Genomic DNA, 22,181 nt, shown 5'->3' on the forward strand with positions numbered 1-22,181 from the left:
CCACACTTTGGTTCCGATGGCTTGTTCACTTGGGACCCTACAATGACTCCGCTTTCCGCAGAAACCTGTTCCTGACAGCCATGCTGTCCTACACAATGTTCAAGTAGCCATCCACACGGCAACGGCCCACCTCTCTGCAATTGCAATGCTACACCAAGGCGCTCAAAATCATGGCCTATGCTAACAGGCATGGCTGTAAGATATTGCTTTTGCAGGAAACACACTGTAAGGGCCTGCTGACTAGGTGCATGGCACCATCATGGGGTCCTCATAGCTGCCCTTGCCCGCTCTGAGGCCAAACTGCACGAACTCGAGAGTGCCCACCCTACGTCCGTTGACCCTGCTGTCCTCTCCCAGATCAACGAGGAACTCCAATTCTTTAACGAACAGGCCACCAGGGAAGTTCACTATTTCAGTCGCCCGCAGGCGGCTCATAAATATGGAGAAGGGGACAGGCCTGGCAGGACGTTGGCTACATTGGCTAGTGGGGAGTGGGGCCAAACGCAGATCATTAGCGTCAAGGACAGCCTCTGGTCGGAACGATGGTCTGACCAACATATTATAGAAGTCTTCTCGGACTTCTACTCGGAGCTGTACTCCCAATCCACCGAGCACAGTGAGTCCCAAATGCGCGACCTTCTCGAGCAGATCCCCACTACTATCGTCTCCCCCGCAACCAGCAACCAATTGGATGCCCCCATCCTACTGGATGAAATAGTCGAGGCTATTTCTAAATTCCCCAAAGGGGAAGGCACCTGGTCCTGACGGGCTGACAGCCGAGTTCTATCAGGAACACGTGGCCATTTTGGCCCCCAGGCTACTAGAAGTGTGGAACGAGTCACTCCGGCTTGGTGTCCTCCCTCCATCACTGCGCGAGGCCGTGATCACGGTTTTGCTCAAACCCGTTAAACCTGCTAACGAGTGCGGATCATATAGGCCACTCTCGCTGATGAATTTGGACACCAAAATCTTCGCCAAAGTGATTGCTAACCGCTTCCTCCCGGTCATGCCGTACATGGTCCACAATGACCAATCAGGCTTTGTGCCTGGGAGATCAACGTCCCACTACATTAGAAGGCTGCTTAATGTCATGTCGCTCATTGATCAGGGGGCGAGTGCGGTTGCGGTCACGTTAGACGCTTAGAAGGCCTTCGACATGGTGTCTTGGAAATACATCTGGCTGGTCTTGGAAACTATGGGTATAGGGCCTAATATGATTGCATATATCAAGTTGCTGTACACCACCCCGGTGGCCAGGGTGCGAGTTAACTCCCAGACGTCCGGCCTGTTCCCTCTCTTTAGAGGCACTCGGCAGGGATGCCCGTTCTGCCCGATCCTGTTCGCCCTGGCTATAGAGCCAGTGGCTGACTACGTCAGGGAAAGGCACGCGCACAAAGGGGTACGACTGAAAGACTCCCCTGGGATCATCTTGCTTTATGCGGATGATGTATTACTCTTTCTAAGAGACCCAGTTGTCCATATTGACCCAATCTTGCGAGATATTACCTGCATAGGTACATACTCCGGGTTCACTATAAATTATACTAAATCCGAGATCTTCCCCCTTACCAGCTCCACGATACAGCCCACCACCGAGTACCCACTCCGTTGGTCCCCGAATGGGGTCAAGTACTTGGGAATCCAGGTATCCCTGTCCAAAGATTCGTTACTAGCAGACAACTACCGGAGCAGGCCGAGGCCAAAATTATGCGCTGGCGTGCCCTTCCACTGTCGCTAGCCGGAAGACTCTCGCTGGTAAAAATGATCTTGCTCCCCAAGTTACTATATGTATTTGGTAATGTTCCCGTCTGGCCGGGCAGGGGATACTTCACGAATCTGCACAAATTGTTTGCTCAATTCCTATGGCACTCTGGCGTGGTGCGTAAAAAGTGGTCGGACATGTCCCTACCCTACGATAGAGGGGGCTTCACAGCCCCGGATTTGCTGCGGTATTGCACGGCGTCCCAGGCGCAATTCGTGTCTTTTGGTACCCTGGGCCCCCCACCCCATCCTCACGTCAAACTTGAGGTTCTGGCAGCGGCAGGCACTAATGTAATGTCCCTGATTCTAAACTGGCAGTTTGTGCCAGACTCGCCCATTGACCCGGTCCAGACCACGGTACAGGCTTGGGGCCGGATATTTACAGCCTGTGACGAGCAATATCTGTACTACAAATAGCTCCCCGCCTCGCATTTTCCCGGGTTGGAACTCACACATGACATCGCTCTGGCGCGACACTGGGAGGCCCTGGGATATCGCGCCCTCACTGATTTCTATCCAGAGGGGCAGTTCATAACACCACAGACATGGAGACCGGGTCACTCGGGTTCTGTTCTGGAGCTCCTGCAGTTTTACAGACTCCGTGCTGCTTTTCGAAATGCATGGCCTATCTTCCCCCTTGAGCCTCCGGACTCTCCAGGGATTGCCTACATAGCCAACTCAGGTGGCACCCGTGGGGTGGTTTCTTTGTTGTACAACCTCCTTCTGACCACTGCTTCTCCCCTTCCATCCAGGGCCCGTGAGGACTGGTCCTCTAAACTGGAGCTGGAACCTACTGATCAACAGTGGGAGAGGAGGTGTTCCCATACTAGCAGGGTATAACTAAACTTCCGCTACTGCACCATACAATATAAATTGCTCAACAGGCTGTATTACACTCCATGCAGAATCTCTAGGTTCACTCGCTCTGATCCTCGTCCGTGCCCCCGTTGTGGTGCGGAAGGTGCTGACCATCTACATATGTTTTGGGTTTGCCCGGCACTGGCCACATTCTGGAGTAAAGTCATTGAGACATTGTCTGCAATTACTGCTACTGTTGTTGATCCTGATCAAATAGGGGTTCTGTTTGGGATATGGCAGCCCGGGGGGGCCAAGGACATCGTTAAGTTCTTAAACGTGAGCTGTGTCATAGCCAAGAAATGTATCTTACAAAACTGGAAGAGCCTTACTCCCCCTACATTCCAGAAATGGTTGAATCTACTCACATGGTCTCGAAACTGTGAGGAGTTGTTCTTGGGCATGCTCCCGGTACGTTCTCGCCCTCAAAACATATGGTCTGCATTCAACAGCTATTTAATTCGCTTAAATGACACTTCCTCGATGGATGGTTCCGCTTAGCTTCTTTGTTAACTGTTAGGTAACTTGGTGCTTTATGATCTGTTGTTGCTCAGCTACTGCTGTTGTCATATGTCTACCTATGTGTTCTGGTGTTCACATACGTATGTACCAATTTCGCTTCTATTGCTCTGATGCGTGTGTGCGCTGTTTGCCTCTGTCAGCAAAAATAAAAGTTTTAAAAAAAAATTTAAAAAAAAGGTTGCTACTAGTTCTTTTTCTATTTCCTGAATTTCGATGTTCAGTTCTTTAAGATGGTTTGCAAGCTTTTGAATTGTAAGGAGGATCAAATCCAAAGAACACTTGTTCAGAATCGCTTCCCACTTTTTTTTTTTTTTTACAAATTCCTTCTTTCTTTACACAGTGTGGGACGCAGGTGTATGCTTAGTCCCCTTGGGATCCGTTGGTTTTTATATCTGCCTTGCCAGCAAATCTAAAAGGTTGGTCATAGACTCTTCAGGTTTCAACAACGAAAGGACATCATCTGCAAACAAAAAGGCTTTGTTACTATCGTCCATATTCTACACCAGAGATTGTTTAGCATTCTCTGTGGGCTTGGGCAAAGAGTAATGGGGATGTTGGGCACGTAGACATGTACCTTTCGATAAAGTGCAGGAATTTGATATGATATGGCATTTATAACGCGCCTATACACAAGTGTTTCAAGGCGCAACGAGGCAAGGGAGGGGGAACAGAGGGAAGACAGACAGCGATCCTACTAGGCCAAGTGTCATTCAGATCGTGCAAGTGCAGGGGAAGGGCTAAGAGGAAAAGGGCGGAGTGGGAGGAGGTGGTGGGGACAGCGCAGTACATGTGATAATAGAATAAATAAAGCAATAAGAGAAGTAGGGCCAGCTGGTGGCAAGTGCAGGGGAAAGTGCAGACATCAGGTGTCAAATGCTGGTAGGGGACTGTAGGAATACAGAAAACAGTCCCCAAGTGCAGGAGTTGCCAGGGAGGCAGTGCAGGTGTGTGACTGGCGGGGGAGGGGGACCTGGGCTCGAGATCAGAGGGTGGCCAGGAATTCAGCAGGGGAGAGGAGGAGAGAAAGCAGAAGCAAAGAGCAAGGTTTTGAGGTGCTTCCGGAACCGTGGATGGTTCTCCTCAAGTTTCAGGGAGGCTGTTCCAGAGGGAGGCCCCAGCCGAAGAAAGATATCTACCACCAACTTGTTGCTTGGGGAAGCAACTGACCCTGAAGGAGTTGGAGGCGAATGAGCGAAGAGCTTGAGAGGGAAGATATTTAGGAACAGAGAGTTGAAGGTATTTAGGCTCCAGGCCCCAGAAGGCCCTGTGGAGAATGCAGAGGGGTTTGAACTTAATCCTCGCAGCCACTGGGAGCAACTGAAGAGATTTCAGTCCTGGAGAGATATGATCCCTGGGCTTGAGGCCAAGGACAAGTCTAGCAGTCCTGTTCTGAATGAGTTGCAGAAGTCGGAGAGAAGAAGGAGGCAGATTTAGATAGAGGCTGTTGCAATAGTTTAGCCTAGAGAGAACCAGAGCTCTGGAGACGGTGAGCTTCTGGGGGAAGGAGTGGAAAGGAAGAATACCTCCGAAGAGGTGCCGCTGGTAGTGTGACTTCTTAGAGACGTCAGAGATCTGAGGAGAGAAGTGTGGAGTCGAAGATGACCCCGAGGCTTTTAGCCTCGTAGGTGGGCGCAGGAAGATGGGCAAGGGAGGCCGGCCGGCCAGAGTGTGACGGGAAAGGAGGGAGCAGGTGTGACGATGAGGAGAATCTGTCTTGCTGGCATTAAGGCAGAGATCATTGGCGGCACACACTCCTGGATAGCAGACAGCCAGAGATGAGAGACTGAGAAGAAGTGGCCGAAGGTAGCTTGAAATTGAGCTGAGTGTCATCCACATAGAACTGAACGATAGACCATTTGCTCAAACCCGTACTGGGAGTTTCCCATAGATAACCATCAATGTCCTTCGGAAGCTGGCAGCAAACCAAATCTAATCACGTCCCTGGAAAAGAGCCCACTCCACTGAGCAAAAAACATAATTTTGGCTTCCAAAGTGAAAATCGTTCTCAGCAATTTCCAATAGCAATGAGCAATATTTCTCAAGTCAATTATCAGCGGCCTGCTTATTCGAAACAAAGCCACACTGGTCCTCCCCTGCACAGAAGGCCACAGAGGCTGCAACCTGTTGACCAGTATACCCTGCCATACATTTAGGAAGAGGTCCATATGACAATGGGAACAACAAAGGGCCTTTATCTTACCTAGGCATGATGCTGCTGGTAGCTTCACCCATAGATATAGGTGATACCCACCTGTGCTCTTTATGGAATTAAATAATGTGATCATTGGCTGTAGCAAATGTTTATGCAAAATGTTCTAAAACTGCAAAATATAGCTGCCTGGGCCCAGAGCGTTGACTTTTAGTCCCACAATTGCCTTTAAGATCTATCTTCGTTGAAGATTGATCCCCTGGATCTCCCTAATCCAATCAAGAAAGGATGAAACAATGGGGCTTCCCCATCCTCCTTAGTATAATGTTCAAAATAAAAGTCCTTCTAAAATTAAAATTTTCCTTTCTGACCAAGTCTCCCTTCCCATCCCTTAAGTAGGCGGACCTTTTGGCCCTAATCCAAGATTTTAATTTATAGGAACACAATCTGTTATGCTTATTACCAAATTCATTACATACGATTAACCAATCTTGTATATGCTGCATTATTTCCCTGCAATATTTGTAATTGTTTTCTCGCAATCTTCAATTGTCTAAAGTTTCTGTGGGGCCCAGATGACTTTTTTGTTTTTGTTCCAATGCAGCCACTTGTTTGAGGCGGTCTTCTTCCTTAGATCTGGTGGCTTTGTCTAATCACCTTTTTGAGAAAGTACCATTTTAAGCACCCCATTGAATCTCACCTGTTGTTACAGGGGAGGAGTTCCCTGGCTAGGAATGGAAACTGTAGTGCTGATTTAAAGGGACAGGCAAAGCACATACAGTAGGAGAATGGGCAAGGCAAACGGGAACAAGGAAACAGGAGAAAAACATAGACTGAGATGGTGAGCAAGAAGGGATGCGAACCATGCACTAGACAAACAATCTGGAATCCCACTGGGGTGTACACGGGTTGAACTTGAGAATATTCACAAAACCAGGGACTCTTAATAACTGTGCAGGTTACCCTTACTTATACCCAGCCTGCAACTCAATAGAATCAGGAGAGGGGGGGGGCACGTGTGGCCTCTAGGTCTGTTAAGGCACAAACAAAAGGTATACTTGCCCAAGACAAGCCTACATGGATCCTCTGAAATATACAGTGGGTTCCTTCTGTGGAAACCGCAATCGGCACAATTCTACATGCAATACACTATAGACTAATGTTAAGACGAGGTAAAGGAAAGGGCAGAGATTTACTCCTCGAGCATAGGTGCCAATCCCTGTACATGGGAATACACAAACGCACAGATGATTCACTATAGAACTCTTGCCACACAACCTAAGAGCCCAAAAGGGATTGACAACAAGCAACAGAATATTCAGGACAGCTAGTATTCTGAATAGGGATGCAGAAGACCAGGAGCAAGAAAACATGTAACAAGGAACTAAAACAAGGTAACTGTAGTAGGGGACTAGAAGGAAATTGAAAATCTTTTGCGACAGGCTGGATCTAGATAACTGAAGAAAGCTGTAGAACTGGATTGGAAACCGATGAGCTGTATAAGAAGAGGCATATGTATCAGGCCTAGAACTAAGCAGAAAATGAATAGACAGAAGCAATGGAAACAGTCGGAACTATGCATGGTAAAGCTTAAATCTATATATGCCTGAGAAAGCAGGAAAGGAGACTGCAAGGACTCTGCACAAGCTGCAATAGTAGGAGGCTGGAGTGAAACGGCATACCTGACAAAGGCCGGAAGCTGCAGGGACCAGCACAAGAGAAAGGGGCAAGGAGGCTGCCTCGAGGCAGAGGGAAGTGGTCTGACCTTCCAAGGCAGGGCTGGAGAAAGTGGAACACGGCAGCCCAGAGGCAGGGATCAGTCTGAGGCTAGTATGAATGTAGTTATGTTTGAAAGATTTTTATTTTGCTGTTATTCATTTAAAATTGTCTTAAGTTTTATAAAGTCCTCAACACTGGTTTCCCCACTTGACACATAGTGGTTCGTCAAGAGGATTAATCATACATTAACCTTAGTTGGTGTCTAAAGAAAAAATTGAAAATAACAGATTCTAAATTGTTTACACTGACTATAATAAATTCATCACTTTTCAATATTGGGTATGAAAAATGCATCATTACTCATTCAATGTGGTAGATGAAGAGGGCTAAATTTCCTCCTAGTTTGTGCTGTCTTGTAATTCAATATGAGGGGATGCTCGAATTTCTTTCCCCCTTCTCTGTTCTCATATTTGTTCTGTGGGTTAGAGGACACCTATATGTTGGAGCTCCAAGGATTTCTAAGAATACTGTCTGGATATCAAGATAAATTCAAGTGTAAGGGGATTATATGATAAATATTTAATACTAAAGTTGAGGATAAAGTTGGGTGCCGGTGCAGAGCGTGAAATTACAAAAAAAAAGTTACCAAATGATTAATAGCCTGGCTACGATTGTCCTTGCTTGCGCAATGTTTTTGCTGCAGCAAAACAAAATGGCCGCCTATTTGACGTGGCAGCATGCTGACGTCATTGCTTGTGCATGCGCGACTGCGTCTTCACGCCATTGAAGGGGGAATCACTGCGATCTTGCTGTGGGCATGACGCCGAACATTGCCTGATGACGAGTTTTACTCAAATTAAGAGACTTGTCAAATTAAAGATATTCGTTATTGGTGCAATAAATGTGCGCATTGCTCAATGGTGAAACAAATTTCTGAAAATGTTCAATTATTGGTGCTTTGTGCGCATTGCTCAATGATGTAACAGTTCTGTACCACATTTGTAATAGGTTAGAAATTATATTTTCTCCAGCATGGGGTCTGGCATGGATTCACATGCTCATGAATATTCCCCGTCGTCAGGCTGGGAATCCTCGGTAAAGAAAAAAAACCAGTATCAGTTTCGTTTCTGATCTGTCTTTGGTAGTAATAACCAATCACTGGTCTCTGCGTCATACTGACCACAGCCAATGACTGCCCTCTACCTAAGCACCGCCTCTGGCAGCCATCTTCAGATTTTTACCGCACGTTTATGTGTTGGGATCCTCGTGCTATTGCTCTCGAGCGTTAGTGCTATTTTTTCACGTTTTTTCTCAAAAACTTCGTTTTTTCGGTCAAAAGAGCCTCAAGCTCCACCGACTCTCCATCCGATCAACGGGGACCCGTTTTGGATTCGTCTGCGCCCCTCAAGGGTGAAGATTTCGTCGAGCTACGCTTTTGGAGGACTCCAGAAGTTTCTCAGGCCCGGCCATGGCCCAGGAGAAGGGAAGCTCGACGCCCGGAAAGCTGTTCAGGGTCTGCCCTGGATGCCAGCTGCAGAACGTCTTCAAGGAGGACGAACACTCTTTTTGTCTTTACTGCCTACATGAGGACAAGACGCACGTGGAGAAGAACTGTGCGTTTTGCGGCAACATGTCTGAGCGGACCATGAAGGACCGCCATCAACGTCTCGCCAACTGGCTAGAAGGGAAGAGCCCGTCCGGCGAGAAGAAGAGGAAGAAATCCGAGCGGTCGTCTAAGACCTTTGAGGACGCCCCGGCGATGGGGGTCCAACATAAGGCCAAGCACCGCGAGTCCGCTGGCACCGGGAGCGCCGAATGGTCGGGCTCTACGGGCGCCAGGCAGGGCGCACCCTCCCCAGCACCATCAACCACGAGCCAACGCTCTGGGTCGGGTAAGAGGAAGGCCGAGCACCCGGCGAAGCTCCTGGAGAGGCCCTGGTCGAGCTCGAAGGCGGAGGGGGAGCGAGGCAGTGTCCCCCCCCTCAAGGATAAGGCGGTGAGCGCACCTAAGGTGGTGAAGGCCTTAATCCATCCGGCCAAGCCCTCTATCGAAACTGTCGCGGCGGCCCTGGCTCAGCCTGTGAAGGCTACACCAGTGGTGGCGACCTCGGGGCTCAGAGTCTCCCTGCCACCTCGGATGGAGTCCTCTTTTGTGCCCATCGATAGGACCCCCGTGAAATCCCCCGTGGGGAAGAAAAAGGGGGGGGCAGGGCGTCGTCGTAGATTCGGCCTCAACCTCGGAGGAGGAGCTGGTCGAGGTCTTAAGCCACGGCCTCGGCGTGGAAGAAGACGGGGCCCGTCGGGATGGATCCCGACGCAGGTGACGACGACATCGTCGAGGGTACCGACGGGGCCCCTGATCGCCCGTCGGATTCCCCTCTGCCAGCGCCGCGAGACAACTCGGCGGCCATTTTGTTGGCTATACAGTCCTTATGCTCTGAGAGAAGGACGAGACTACTGTTGCCGACGGAACCTCTCCCGTCGGGGGACCCAGAACCGGGACCTTCTGGTGTTCCCCCTACCAAGAAAAGAAGCATCCACCCTCCACCTCCTTTTCAGCCGTCGCGCCCCTTCCAGCCCTCCTCCCCGTCCACCCGAGGGGATGATACGGGGACTGACACGGCAGCGACGGGTACGGACGACGAGGATGTACCGTCGTCGCCTCCCACCAGGGCTTCTCCGCCCGACGAGATTGGATCGTTCCACTCAATGATCGCCAGGGCATCCGAGCTTTTCCAACTCTGCCCTGAGGAGGAGAAGAAGGAAGGTTTCCTTTATCAGCGGCGCGAGGCCAAGAGGAAGACGGTCCTCGCGGTGCCTCTATTGGACGACATTTGGGATGAGGGCCTCACCCTCCTCAAGAACCCGTCCACGACGCCAGCTAGAAGAGACCGGTACGAGAAAAAGTACCGGGTCCTGGACACGGCCCCCCTGTGCCTCCGGGCGCAGCCTACCCCAGACTCCGTCGTCTCCGCGGCGGCCAGGAAAAAAGTGTGGGGGGGGTGCGGCCTCCACATCGACTTCCCCACCGGACGGCGAGGGAAAGAAATTGGACGCTATGGGACGCAGAGTCATCTCGTCTGCAGCAACGACGATTAAAGCTGCCAACGCCTTGGCTATCGTGGCCCGATACGACAGGGAGCTCTGGTACAAACTGGCTCCCCTGCTGGACTTCTTGCCGGACGACAAGAGGGCAGAGGCCCTGGAGATCCTGCAGGAAGGTGAGGTGGCTTCGGACCACGCCATTACCGTTGCGACGGACATCGCCGACACTGGGTTCCGCCAGTTGGGCAACGGCGTTTGCCTTAGGCGGCGTGGATGGCTCAAGGCTACGGACTTCCGTCAAGACGTTCAGACCAGAGTCCTGGACATGCCCTTCGATGGGAACAACCTGTTTGAGAAAACGGTGGACGATTCCCTTCAGGCCATTAAAGCGGACGCCGAGACGGCCCGGGCCCTTGGAGTTCTGCAACAACGACGGACACCCTTTCGGAGCAGCGGAGGCAAGGGCGCCTCCAAAGGTTCCGGCGGCGGTTTCTCCTCCTACCGTCAAGCGGCCCGCTCGTCATCTCAGGAGGCCTACAGAGGACGAGGCAAGCCTGGCGGACCCCGCCGTCGTCGCCAAGGACAAGGCGCTAAAGCCTCGTCGAAGCAGGATTGAACCGGCCGGGGGGTCGGGCCCCCACCGAAGCACCCCGGTGGGAGGCCGGCTGGCGAGCTTAGTCAGCGTGTGGGAGTCCATCTCCACCGACCGTTGGGTGCTGGACGCCTTGGCCCGGGGCCACGCGCTCGAGTTTCAAAGAAAGTGTCCGCGCGTTCCCCCCGTGGCCAGGAAAGAACTTCACGTCCCTCAACTTCTCCGGGAGGTGAAGGCGATGCTCAAGAAGGGCGCCATCGAACTCGTCCCAAAGAGGCTTCGGGGCTCCGGAGTCTACTCGAGATACTTCCTCGTGAAGAAGAAGACGGGGGGATGGCGCCCCATCCTGGACCTGCGACGTCTGAACAAGTTCATCAAGGCGCAAAAGTTCCGGATGGTCACCCTCCAGCACGTCCTGGGTCAGCTGGAGGAAGGAGACTTCCTGTCGTCGTTGGATTTGGAGGATGCCTACTTCCATATTCCCATCTTGAAGGGGCACGGAAAATTCCTCAGGTTTGTGGTCCAAGGGCGGCATTACCAGTTCAAAGCCCTCCGCTTCGGTCTACGGTCGGCACCCAGGGTGTTCACCAAGTGCCTCGCACCGGTGGCGGCTCAGATGCGCCGCGAAGGGATCCACGTCTACCCCTACCTGGACGACTGGCTCATCCGAGCCAAGACAAGGGAGCTCGCCGTGGTCCACACTGCAAGGACCGTCCAACTTCTCACGGACCTGGGATTCTCCGTGAACTACGCCAAATCCCACCTGGTACCCGCGCAAGACACTCTGTTTCTGGGAGCGAGGCTCAACACAGTGTCCCTTCGGGCCTCCCCGTCGGAGGAGAGGACCAGGACCATCCTGGGCAAGGTGCAGCGGATGTTGGTGGCCGACGCGGCCAAGGTGAGGTCCATCAAGTCCCTCCTCGGAATGATGTCTTCCTGCATCTACCTCATTCCCATGTGCAGGCTCCGGATGCGCCCGTTGCAGGAGTTCCTGGACACGCGCTGGATCCAAACGACGGGCACCTTCGAGGAAAGGATCACACTCGACGAAAGTTTCCGACGAGCGATCCGGTGGTGGGGCACCCGCGCGCATCTGACGGCGGGCATGGACTTCCAGACCCCAGCCCACCAGGAGACAGTGACCACGGATGCCTCCCTGGAAGGGTGGGGAGCGCACACCGAAAATCTGCACGCAAGGGGCCTTTGGCTCCCGACGGAGAAATCCTTACATATCAACGTCCTGGAGCTCCGTGCAGTGTTTTGGGCCCTCAGGTCCTTCCTTCCGTCCCTCAAGGGCAAGGTGGTGAGGATCTTCACCGACAACACCACCACCATGTTTTACATCAGAAAACAGGCCGGAACCAGGTCCCCAGCACTGTCCAAGGAGACGCAGGACCTGTGGCATTGGGCAGTCGCCCAGGGGATGTTTCTGGTGCCGTTTCATCTGGCAGGGATAAAAAACACCATCGCCGACTCACTCAGCAGGGAGCTGCGCTCGTGCCACGAGTGGGAACTACGGCAGGATCTAGTGGAACGCCTCTTCCGACGGTGGGGCACACCCCAGATCGACCTGTTCGCGACGGCGACGAACTCCAAGTGCCGGAGGTTCGCCAGCAGGTTTCCCCAGGCGAGGAGCATGGGCGATGCTTTCTCTTTCCCCTGGGAGGGCCTGTTCCTCTACGCGTTCCCTCCTTTGCCACTGCTAATCCGGCTCGTCAACCAGCTTAAGAGGTCACGGTGCAGGATGATCCTCGTCGCACCTGCGTGGCCGAGGCAGATATGGTTCCCGGACCTTCTGGACTTGTCAGCGTCCCCGCCAATCAAGCTGCCGGTGGACGCGGATCTGCTCTCCAGGGAAGGAGGCGCCATCCTCCACCACGACCCGAAATCGCTGAACTTGCAGGCCTGGCTCCTGCAGCACTAGAGTTTGGAGGATACGACATACTGGCCGACTGCAGAGAGGTTCTTGCAAAGGCCAGGGCGTCCTCGACTCTTAAATGCTACGGTCACAAATGGAAGAGGTTCTCTGTCTGGTGCCACGCACAGAAGATTAACCCTCTACGGATTACGGCTCCCCAAGTTCTGCCGTACCTGCTGACGCTGGCCAAAGCTGGACTGGCACACGCGTCCATCAAGATTCATCTTGCTGCGATCTCCCGATACACCAGAACCACGGGACGGACGTCCTTGTGGTCTCATCGTCTGGTGAAAGAGTTCATGAAGGGACTGTTCAGATCGTTCCCGCCGGTGAAGGCTCCGGCCCCGGCGTGGGAGCTCAACGTGGTGCTGACCAAGCTCATGGGACCTCCGTTCGAGCCTCTGCACTCGGCCCGTTGAAGTTTCTGTCGTGGAAAACAGCGTTTCTTGTGGCCATCACCTCCGCACGACGGGTGGGAGAGATCCAGGCCCTTTCCTGCAAGGCCCCGTACTTGACTTTTCACAACACGAGGGTAGTGCTCAGGACGCACCCCTCCTTCATGCCCAAGGTATCGTCGGACTTCCATCTCAACGAACCCTTGGTGTTGCCTGTGTTCTTCCCGTCACCTTCGTCGCCGGCTGAGAGGACTTTGCACTCGCTGGATGTGGCTAGAGCGCTGAAGTTCTACGTGGACCGCACGAAGTGTTTTCGGAAGACGTCACAGCTCTTTGTGAACTTTGGACCTGTCAGTCAGGGGAAGGCTCTCTCGAAGGCTTCCATTTCCAGATGGCTCTCCGGCTGTATCATGTACTGTCATCGGTTGGCAAACCGACCGCTGCCCGGCCGTCCGAGAGCCCATTCCACCAGAGCGATCGCAGCTACCACGGCGTTCCTTTCTGGTGTGCCCCTGCTGGACATATGCAGGGCTGCTACGTGGAGGTCGACGCACACCTTCACAAAGTTCTACTGCGTCGATCGGGATTCCAGGGAGGAGTCCAGGGTCGGCCAAGCAGTGCTGCGCAGCCTGTTCGCCTGAGGTGAGCCTGGTGAGGAGGTAAGATGCTTAATGTTGAGTTTGATGCAATGCTTAATGTTGAGCCTTTGCCACCTCCCGTGGTTGTGCATGTGTGTACTGCTATGTATTCTTTATTCATGAGCATGTGAATCCATGCCAGACCCCATGCTGGAGAAGGAACAAGTTACTTACCTGTAACTGTTGTTCTCCAGCATGGGTCTGTCATGGATTCACATGCGAACCCTCCCGCCGACCCCTCTGCGGCTCTTCACTTGGTCATACTGCCACTTCACGTGCTTCCAAATCTGAAGATGGCTGCCAGAGGCGGTGCTTAGGTAGAGGGCAGTCATTGGCTGTGGTCAGTATGACGCAGAGACCAGTGATTGGTTATTACTACGAAAGACAGATCAGAAACGAAACTGATACTGGTTGTTTTTCTTTACCGAGGATTCCCAGCCTGACGACGGGGAATATTCATGAGCATGTGAATCCATGCCAGACCCATGCTGGAGAACAACAGTTACAGATAAGTAACTTGTTCCTTATCTGAAGTGTGTGGATAATTTCAAAAGTTATTCAAATTGTATACTAATTAGTGGTGCTGTTAATTCTCCATGAGAAATAGACCGATGTAAATAAAAATGTAAACAATAGTAGCCTGTTAAACATCTCCACAATGGTTAAGCAGTAGGCAAAAAACAAACAAATTTGCCACAGGTAACGGCTCATTTATTTTGGCCTGAGTTACACACGTCCAAAATATTTATCCAGAATGCTTCTCTGCATCTTAGAAGCATTTCCTTGTTGCCTCCTCTTGGTGGCATGCCGATTTTGTCAATTCCAAAGAATTTGATACGCTCTATAGTATCCTGACTGTGTTCTGTCAGAAAATGGTAAGTCAAAGAGTATTTCAAGTCGGTGTTATTAATGGCTCTCAAGCGTTCCAACATTCTAATCTTGAGGGAGCATATCATGCTGCCTGGGTAAGTCTTTTCACATAAACATTGGATGCCGTAAATTACAAACTTGGTATTGCAATTGATGAAATGCGTGATCTTGCGGGTCGCGCCTTCTGGGAGTGATATGTTTTTTCCCATTTTCTGAATGGCCACATATGCTACATTTACCGCATGTATACTTGCCTTGTAGGTTTTGTAACTTCCATATCTGTTGAAGGCCTGGTGGTCATTTCTGGGGATTGTAGTGGGGTGGGCTTATATAATGTTCTTGATTTTTTTAGCTCTGCGAAACGTGATTGATTGTTCATCTAGCAATCTACATGGGTGCTAATGGTAATATGCCCCTGGGTGGCAGGCCAACCCTGTAGGTAACAACACCGCCACCCTCGTTTAGGGACCCTCCCTGTGTTCGGGCCCTTACCTTGGTTAGCGGGTTGTTAGCTACAAGGTGGCCCGCCACCTCGGGGCATATCGCCTCATTATGCGAATGGTAGTCCAGTTTTCTGGAAACACAGCTTCATGAAAGGCGAGCTTGAATTGTGATTCAGGGTCATATCTGGTTACTATTGCCAACATCCAGCTGGTCTGCTTACATTGCCACCTAGAGGCAGAAATGCAGAGTTGTGACAACCACTGGATTAAGAACAAAACAGTCTTTCATAACGTCTTCTGTTTATCGTGGATTTTGTCCTCCCACGGATTCGACATCTATGATATCTCTATCACAGCACATCTGTTCAGAAACCTTTCTGCTGCCATGGGGAGGGGGGGGGGGCACAGCGTAGTCTGCGTCTGCTCCGCCTGACACCTCTACGTGCCCTGTGCCGGACATGGCCAGAATTTATAGAGGCCCTGTGTCCTCCGTTCCTTTTTTTCCATGTACTCTGTTCGCTAATTGGGAACATGCTCATAGAGATTTTGGAGATTTTTTCTCTGTGCTATGCCTACTCTGTCTAAGGCCTCAGGCTTCAAACCATTTTCAGATTGTGGCTGGAAGATGCCGGTCTTGGATCTGCACCGGATTTCTCTCTGTTTGGGCGCAGGCCATGACACCCAGAATTGCATGTCATGCCAGTCCATGTACCCGGTGGCCCTCTGAGAAAAGGTGGCAAAGATCTTTACGTTTGGCCACAAGAAGAAGGGAGAGCCTCTACGGTCTCGCTTGAGGCCGCCACTCGGAAGACAGGGTGGCTCCACGCAAAGAAAAGGCAAAGAAGCACAGCATTGTAAGAGGTGCTGCTCCCCGAATGAATCCCCGCACCAACACGCCTCGTTCTTGAAAAATAAGAGGCACTGCTCCAAGGATTCACCGGATTGGCCGGGACAGGTACCTTTTCCTACCCAATTCTCCACCTCAGAGGAATGGGAGAACTTCGGTCTTCAGATGCTAGACATCTTTACCAAGGTACCGGCAGCTCTGGCCTGAGCGCAGTAGGCGGCACAGTTGGCTCTGGCACCAAGGGGGTCCCACCGTGCATTTTGCAACCGACAGGGTGTCCGTATGGGACCACTCCAGCACTCCTATGTGCTCAGGCCTGGACCAGAAGATTGCTGAGGCTCCTCCGTGCCGACAAGCCTTGCCTTCAGGCATCGAGGCCTTGGCACTGGTTCAGACTTCATCATCAGCGTCATTGACGCCTTGGCTCTGCAGGAATATGCTCCACTCACTATGGAGACTTCCATTTAAGATCTGATATCTATGACGAGCAGAGTGACCAGGTTCTCTTTGGGTTTCAATCTCTGGTTTCTAGTGAGGTGATGATTTCCCTGAGGGGAGTGTAATGGGACTGACCCAGGACCTGCAGGTCGCCAGTGGCATCAATACCTGAATAGATGGACATTCTACCTGCTCGCACCCCAGGAAAGCATCCAGCTGCTTTTCAACGTTTGACGGCTCAGGTGGCCAATACTCTGGGTCTTTCAGATCCATCCATATCCAAGGTTCAGTACGAACTATGCAATATTTTGGACATAGCCCCCAAAACGGAGACACTCCTGCCCTTCAATGTGGCAGTGGAGGCTCCAGTGATGAAGTGTGGGAGAAACCTGCCTTTGGTTCCGGCAGTGGACAGGGAACTGGCATAGAAGCACTTTTCTGCCTCATCAGACCCATTGTTTCTCTCCTCTCATCTCTCACTAGAGAGATTGGTGGTTCAGGCTGCAATGGCTAGCTTGAAGACCTCCACCTTCCCTTCCTGACAGGGAAAGAGGCTTGACGTCTAGGGTAAGCAGTTGTTTTCCTCGCGCAGTCTTGCACTATGTGTTGTGAATTCCTCTTGCACAATGGCAAAATTCTCCTGGGCCTTTCGACTGCTGTGGCCAATGCGGCTGAACACATCCCTGAAGGATGGATGAGGAATGGTTTTCTGTCCTTAGTCACTGACAGCAAGGAGGCTGCCCACCAAATATTGCAATCAGGACTGGGCACTGCGGAGTATGTGGGAATGTTGATGGCTGCGAGTACAGTGGTCAGGCGCCACTCTTGGTTCAGGACATCAGGGTTTGTGGCTGATGTCCAGGCCAAGCTACTGTACCTGCCTTTCGACGGGCAGAATCTATTTGGAGCAATGGCTGACAACCCTCTCCAGATGGTCCAGTAATCAAGGGCAACGTTTAAGTTCTTGGGCCTTGCCATGCAACAACCCTCTGCAACGTTGTCTCAGGTTAGGGTGTGTTTTCCCTTCCCTGCGGATGCCACAAGAGGTCATGGTCAATGGGCCACAGGAAAAATGCAGAGCAGATGCTTCCCAAGAAGTAGATGTACCCATAGAGATGGGCTATGCCTCAGTGACGGGCTATGCCACTTAGCATCGCTTGGGAGAGCGGAAGGCTTTCCCTGTTCAGCCCGGATTGGTGAAGCACCCCGTCCGGCGCTTGGGCCTTGCAGGTTGCCCAACATGGGCATTGCTTCCTATTCCTACAGTAGCCACTGGACCACATGTTGGACCTTTTACAGGTCTCGTACCAGGTCGCTCAGGATCTTGAATGATTGGTCGTATGGAACAATTTGCTGAGAAGCAGATTGTTTTGTCAACCACGGCCCCACATGATGGTCATGGACGCATCTGACTCGTTGGGGTGCTCACCTGTCAGATCCGACGGTGAGCAAATTATGGTCTGCCACAGAATCTCAGGAACACATCCAGTTGTTGGAGCTGAGGGCGATCAAGCTGACCCTGTTTGCTTTCCTCCCCTATGTAAAATTGAAGACTGTCCTGATCCTGACAGACAAAACAACAGTGGCCATGCACTCACTACCTCAACAATGTGGTGTGGGGTCCTTGCCTTTGTGCAAAGAAGCAATGCAACTGTGGTTCTGGGCTCTAGAGAACAGTGTCGATGACTCATCTGACCGCAAGAGAGAATGTCGCAGCGAATGCCTTGAGCAGACAGACTTCAGCCTCCCATAAATGGGAGTTCTGCCAGGAGGAGATCTTCTCTTTTTGGGGGACTCCTCAAGTGGACCTCTTCGCTGCCAGTGTCAGCAGGAAGTGAGAGTTGTTCTGCTCCTGGGGATTTCCTTCTCGGGGAGCTTTGGGGGACAGTAGAGTTGACTTTCTCACGCCTTTATGCATTCCCGCTCATCCCCTTCATTCTGCTGGTTCTCAGGAGGTTGCGCTTGTTCGATCCTGATGGCTCCTGACTGGGCATGCAGAACGTGAATCCAGAGTTGCTGGACATGGCCATCTGCCCTCCCTTGCCCCTTCCAAGGAGAGTCGACTTGTTCTCCAATCGGAGGGGGCCGGTCCTCCATCCGAACCTCAGCAGCCTGAACCCCCATGCTGGACTTGTCGTGGAACATCCTAGATATGCTCCTTTAAGCTAGGAGGCCCTCTATGAAATCAATGTATGCCTGCGGGTGACGTACATTTTCAATTTGGTGGATGGAGCAGGATCTGGATCCTTTATCCAGTCCTCTATATCCTGTGTTGGATTTTCTGCTATCCTTTACCCAAGCGGGCCTGCAGTTTGGCACTGTAAAGGGGGATACCTCACCGACATTTCGGTTTTCAAGAGGTCCTTGGGACAGGGCTTGTTCTTCAAAATCCCCACTGTTTTATGCAGTTTTGTGGGGTTTATATAACCAGTTTGGGGTTCCAGCATGGGATTTGAATTTAGTTTTGAAATTCCTTATGGGTTCTCCGATTGAGCCCCTCCATTCTTTTTCTATTAGATTACGCAGCCGTAGGGTGATTTTCCTGGTTGCCATTGTGTCCTCGAATCGGATGAGTGAGCTCCAGGCATTGTCTGGCGTGCCTCCCTGTTTTTTCCAAAGACAAGGTGACTTTGAGAGTGAGGCCCTCCTTTCTGACTTCTGTGTTTTTTCCTTCGCCTCACCCTTCCAAGGCAGAGGAACAGTTCCATCGGCTGGACCCTGTGCGCACCCTGATGTTCTCCATCTCTCGTAGGAGAACAGCTAGGAAAGATGACCAGCTTTTTGTGGCTTACACTGGGGCTCATGAGGCAGGACTGTCAACAACCCTACCCTGTTGAGGTGGATTTTTCTCTGCATCTTGGAATGCTATGATGTGGCTGGCAAGGTTGTCTCTGATGGTCTTGGGGGGCATTCTACCAGAGGAGTGGCTGCAACCTCTGCCCTCCAGAGGGGTACCCCTGGCCTGGACACTCTGCAAGGCTGCGACGTGGACTTCAGATGGATGTTCCTCTCAGATCCCTCATCGCCCTCTCTATCTACCCCTCTTAAGTAGCTAGTACACCTTAGGTCTGCGGGACCTCAGCGTCGGATTGCTATAGAAGTGTTAAACGGAAGTCATCGGGGCATGGGGCCTCTTTATTTTCTGCCCCCGATGTCCTGTCCATCATGGGGCATAAATAGGTATCGGGTGGAGCCGCGCTGCGCCCCCCCTGGTGCATATGTTTCAGAAGAACAGCTGTGCTGTGATAGAGAGGGATATTATAGTTGAGGAATACATGGCAGGAACATCCATCAGAAAGAAATTTCGAGAGATTAATCATTTGTTCCTCTTGTTCACCCGCAGAGTCTCTTAGCGAAAGTGATGGCTTCCATTGCCTTGATCCTTTCCTCAGACCCTCCCATCCAGACCTCGCTGTAGAGAGGGGCATGGTAATACTTTTGTCCAACTAAACAACCAAATTCCTCAATGATCGTCACTAAAAACTGGCAGAGGCAGAAAACGCATGGAAGTGAACACAGCCCAGAAGTGTTAAGATCCTGATGAACTAACCTCACTGCCGTTGGTCCTGGCAGCCCAAAGAAAACCACAGCAACAAACTATTGTAGATATAGTGTGATGACAATCGCAACAATAAAGATCCTGCCGTTCTTGATAATGGTACTGCTGCGAGCCCTCGGCCTGCCAGTTCGATTCTTAATGCCAACAAATGGGCAGGTAGTATACAATAATCTTAAAAAGAGCACAGGATAAGTTTCAGAGAATCTGTAATCCTCTTCTACCCATGATCTGCCTCTGTGACTGGCCAAATGTTACATTTCAAAGTACCTCCCCTCAAAGGTTATGTCTATTTGTTCACTACTCCCAAAATTTGTTTGGCCTTTGTAACCATATATTTTCTGTATGCCTTGCTCTCCCAAGAAAAGGTCCACCACAGTCTCACTGTAGCTAAACTTAACTTCTCAGTTATGTGCAAGAGCGCCATTCTCTTTTGAAGAGTAACTGGGGTGATGTCCTGGTACAACAGAAGTGAACTTTTACAGATCCATAACTTCTGGTATGGTCTTAGTGGGGGTCTAAAAAACTATTATGATCCGCCTGCCGAGGTGTGCAAATGGGGGGTTCAAAACAAAAAAGGAAGGCAATCTGCCTGGTGTCTGCGGAAACTGGGTAGTTCCCAGTGAGCACCTAGTGGGGGAAGGGTGGGGCTTGGTACACAGCCAGCCGCGTCTTCTAAGTGTAGCCTGGCAAAGATTGAGGCGGTTTGGGGGTGAAGACCTCATCACCAAGGTAAGTAGGATTTGGAGCAAGTATTTGTAGTCCTGGGCTCTGTTTGTCAAGAGCAGGCCCAGGTAAGGAGGTGGGCGATTAGGCGAGCGTGGCAGTTTGCAAGGCTCTCAGCACAGCACTACCATGATAGGTAGTGCCGTGCTGAGAACCTAGCCTGCAGCAGTGAATGGGGGAGTCACTCTGCCCTTCCCGGCATTGACCAATTTCTATGCCCATTATTAGATTTCCGAGCCATACCAGCTCATATGGTCTGGAAGTGGGCCACAAGGGGATTGCTGCGTCGCTCCTTAGGGTCTTAAGACACATTATCAGTACTTTTTTTTATAGAGGCATTCTTCAATTGTAATTTTGCTTCAGAATAACATTTCTATGGCAGGGATGTCTATCTTTTGTTGATTAAAGCAACATTCAAATTATTGTTAAATGTTTATACTTGGGTGAAGTTTGATAAAATTTAAAAATGTACTGTTTTATTTAATATTTTACAGGCAACACTCATGGAAAAGAATACATATTTCAATGAAGATTTAAAGAAACTTATTGAGTCACATGAAAAATCTTCAAACAATTTGCAGTTGGATTTTTCGCAAAGTTTAAAAGCAAAAACGTTGTAACTGATTTGAAAAAGAAAAGTGTAATAAACATTTTACTTTAACTGAAGTGAGGTTACCGTATGTTAGCACTCACAATAATTGAACTCAAATGAGTGGCTGGTCTGTACAGTTTGGTAGATAACTGATGCATTATGGACATAAGGTGAAACGTCTGGACACCACATTCTTGGAGCATCGATAGAATATGCTGTTTTGTAAAAGAAAAAATCCCATTCACTGAATAGTCTTTGGTAGTTATTATGAACCAATGAAGGTTATTCTGCCTTTTATTCTCATTGAAATACCAGTCCTTTTAATCAAGATTGTACATATGTGAAGAACCAGTAGATGGAATGTTATTTGCTAACTGTAGAAACACAGCGTTGTCATACTCTTTTAAAAAATATATATTTAAATAAATGTACATGTAAACAAAGCCTATGTGTTAAAATTGTTATTCTCATATAAATTACTCCTACCCCACCCTTCACATGAAAATGATTTTGATGCACAAATTTGATCCATGACTCATCTGTCTGCCTTTGTGAATAGTTTCATGATTGTGTAGCATTTTGGATATGGTGGTATGTGTACAATCTGCTTCAGCATCATGCAAGAATTAAAGATGCAACCAAGCGTTGCAAGGGTGTGGGGGAGGGGCTTAGCGCCATCTGTACAAGCGTGGATGCAGGATATTGTATATTGCCACGACATGGAGAAGAAATACAGGAAATTATGCAGGACGGGAACCTTTGAATGTCTCACCCGGTGAGATTCAATGACTGAACTCTAATGGTCAGAGCCGAAGGGGTATGTTGCGAGGGTGGATGGGTGTCTAGTGTCTTGCAGGTGATTATGATGGTTGGTGATTTTTCTTCTCAGTTCTATGTTTGTTTTTCTCCTTCGCATGGGGGTCACATTATGTCCTTTTATGCCATAATGACTGCATAAGATGATGCTGGACTGTTGCTGTTTTGTTTATTTTGAAGCAATAAAAACAATTCCTGATGCAATTGAAATGCTATACAGTTCGTAAGCATAATGGGGCCAACCATCCACAGACGTGAACAATTAAAAGATATAGTATACTTTCAGAGTCTAATAATGG

General features: G+C 50.4%; 1 protein-coding gene across 1 annotated transcript in view; it reads left to right on the forward strand.

Moving 5' to 3' along the window:
* The window catches only part of NOC3L (NOC3 like DNA replication regulator), a 775,720-nt gene extending 754,211 nt beyond the window's left edge, over window positions 1–21,509 (forward strand). Inside the window, exon 21 of the mRNA XM_069611339.1 lies at window positions 20,969–21,509. Coding sequence (XP_069467440.1) covers window positions 20,969–21,094 — 126 coding nt within the window. The 3' untranslated portion in view covers window positions 21,095–21,509. The remainder of the gene's footprint in view (window positions 1–20,968) is intronic.
* Window positions 21,510–22,181: the final 672 nt, after the last annotated feature.

This window comes from Ambystoma mexicanum, chromosome 8 (assembly GCF_040938575.1).
Source record: "Ambystoma mexicanum isolate Mex_15411 chromosome 8, UKY_AmexF1_1, whole genome shotgun sequence".
Classification (NCBI taxonomy): domain Eukaryota; kingdom Metazoa; phylum Chordata; class Amphibia; order Caudata; family Ambystomatidae; genus Ambystoma; species Ambystoma mexicanum.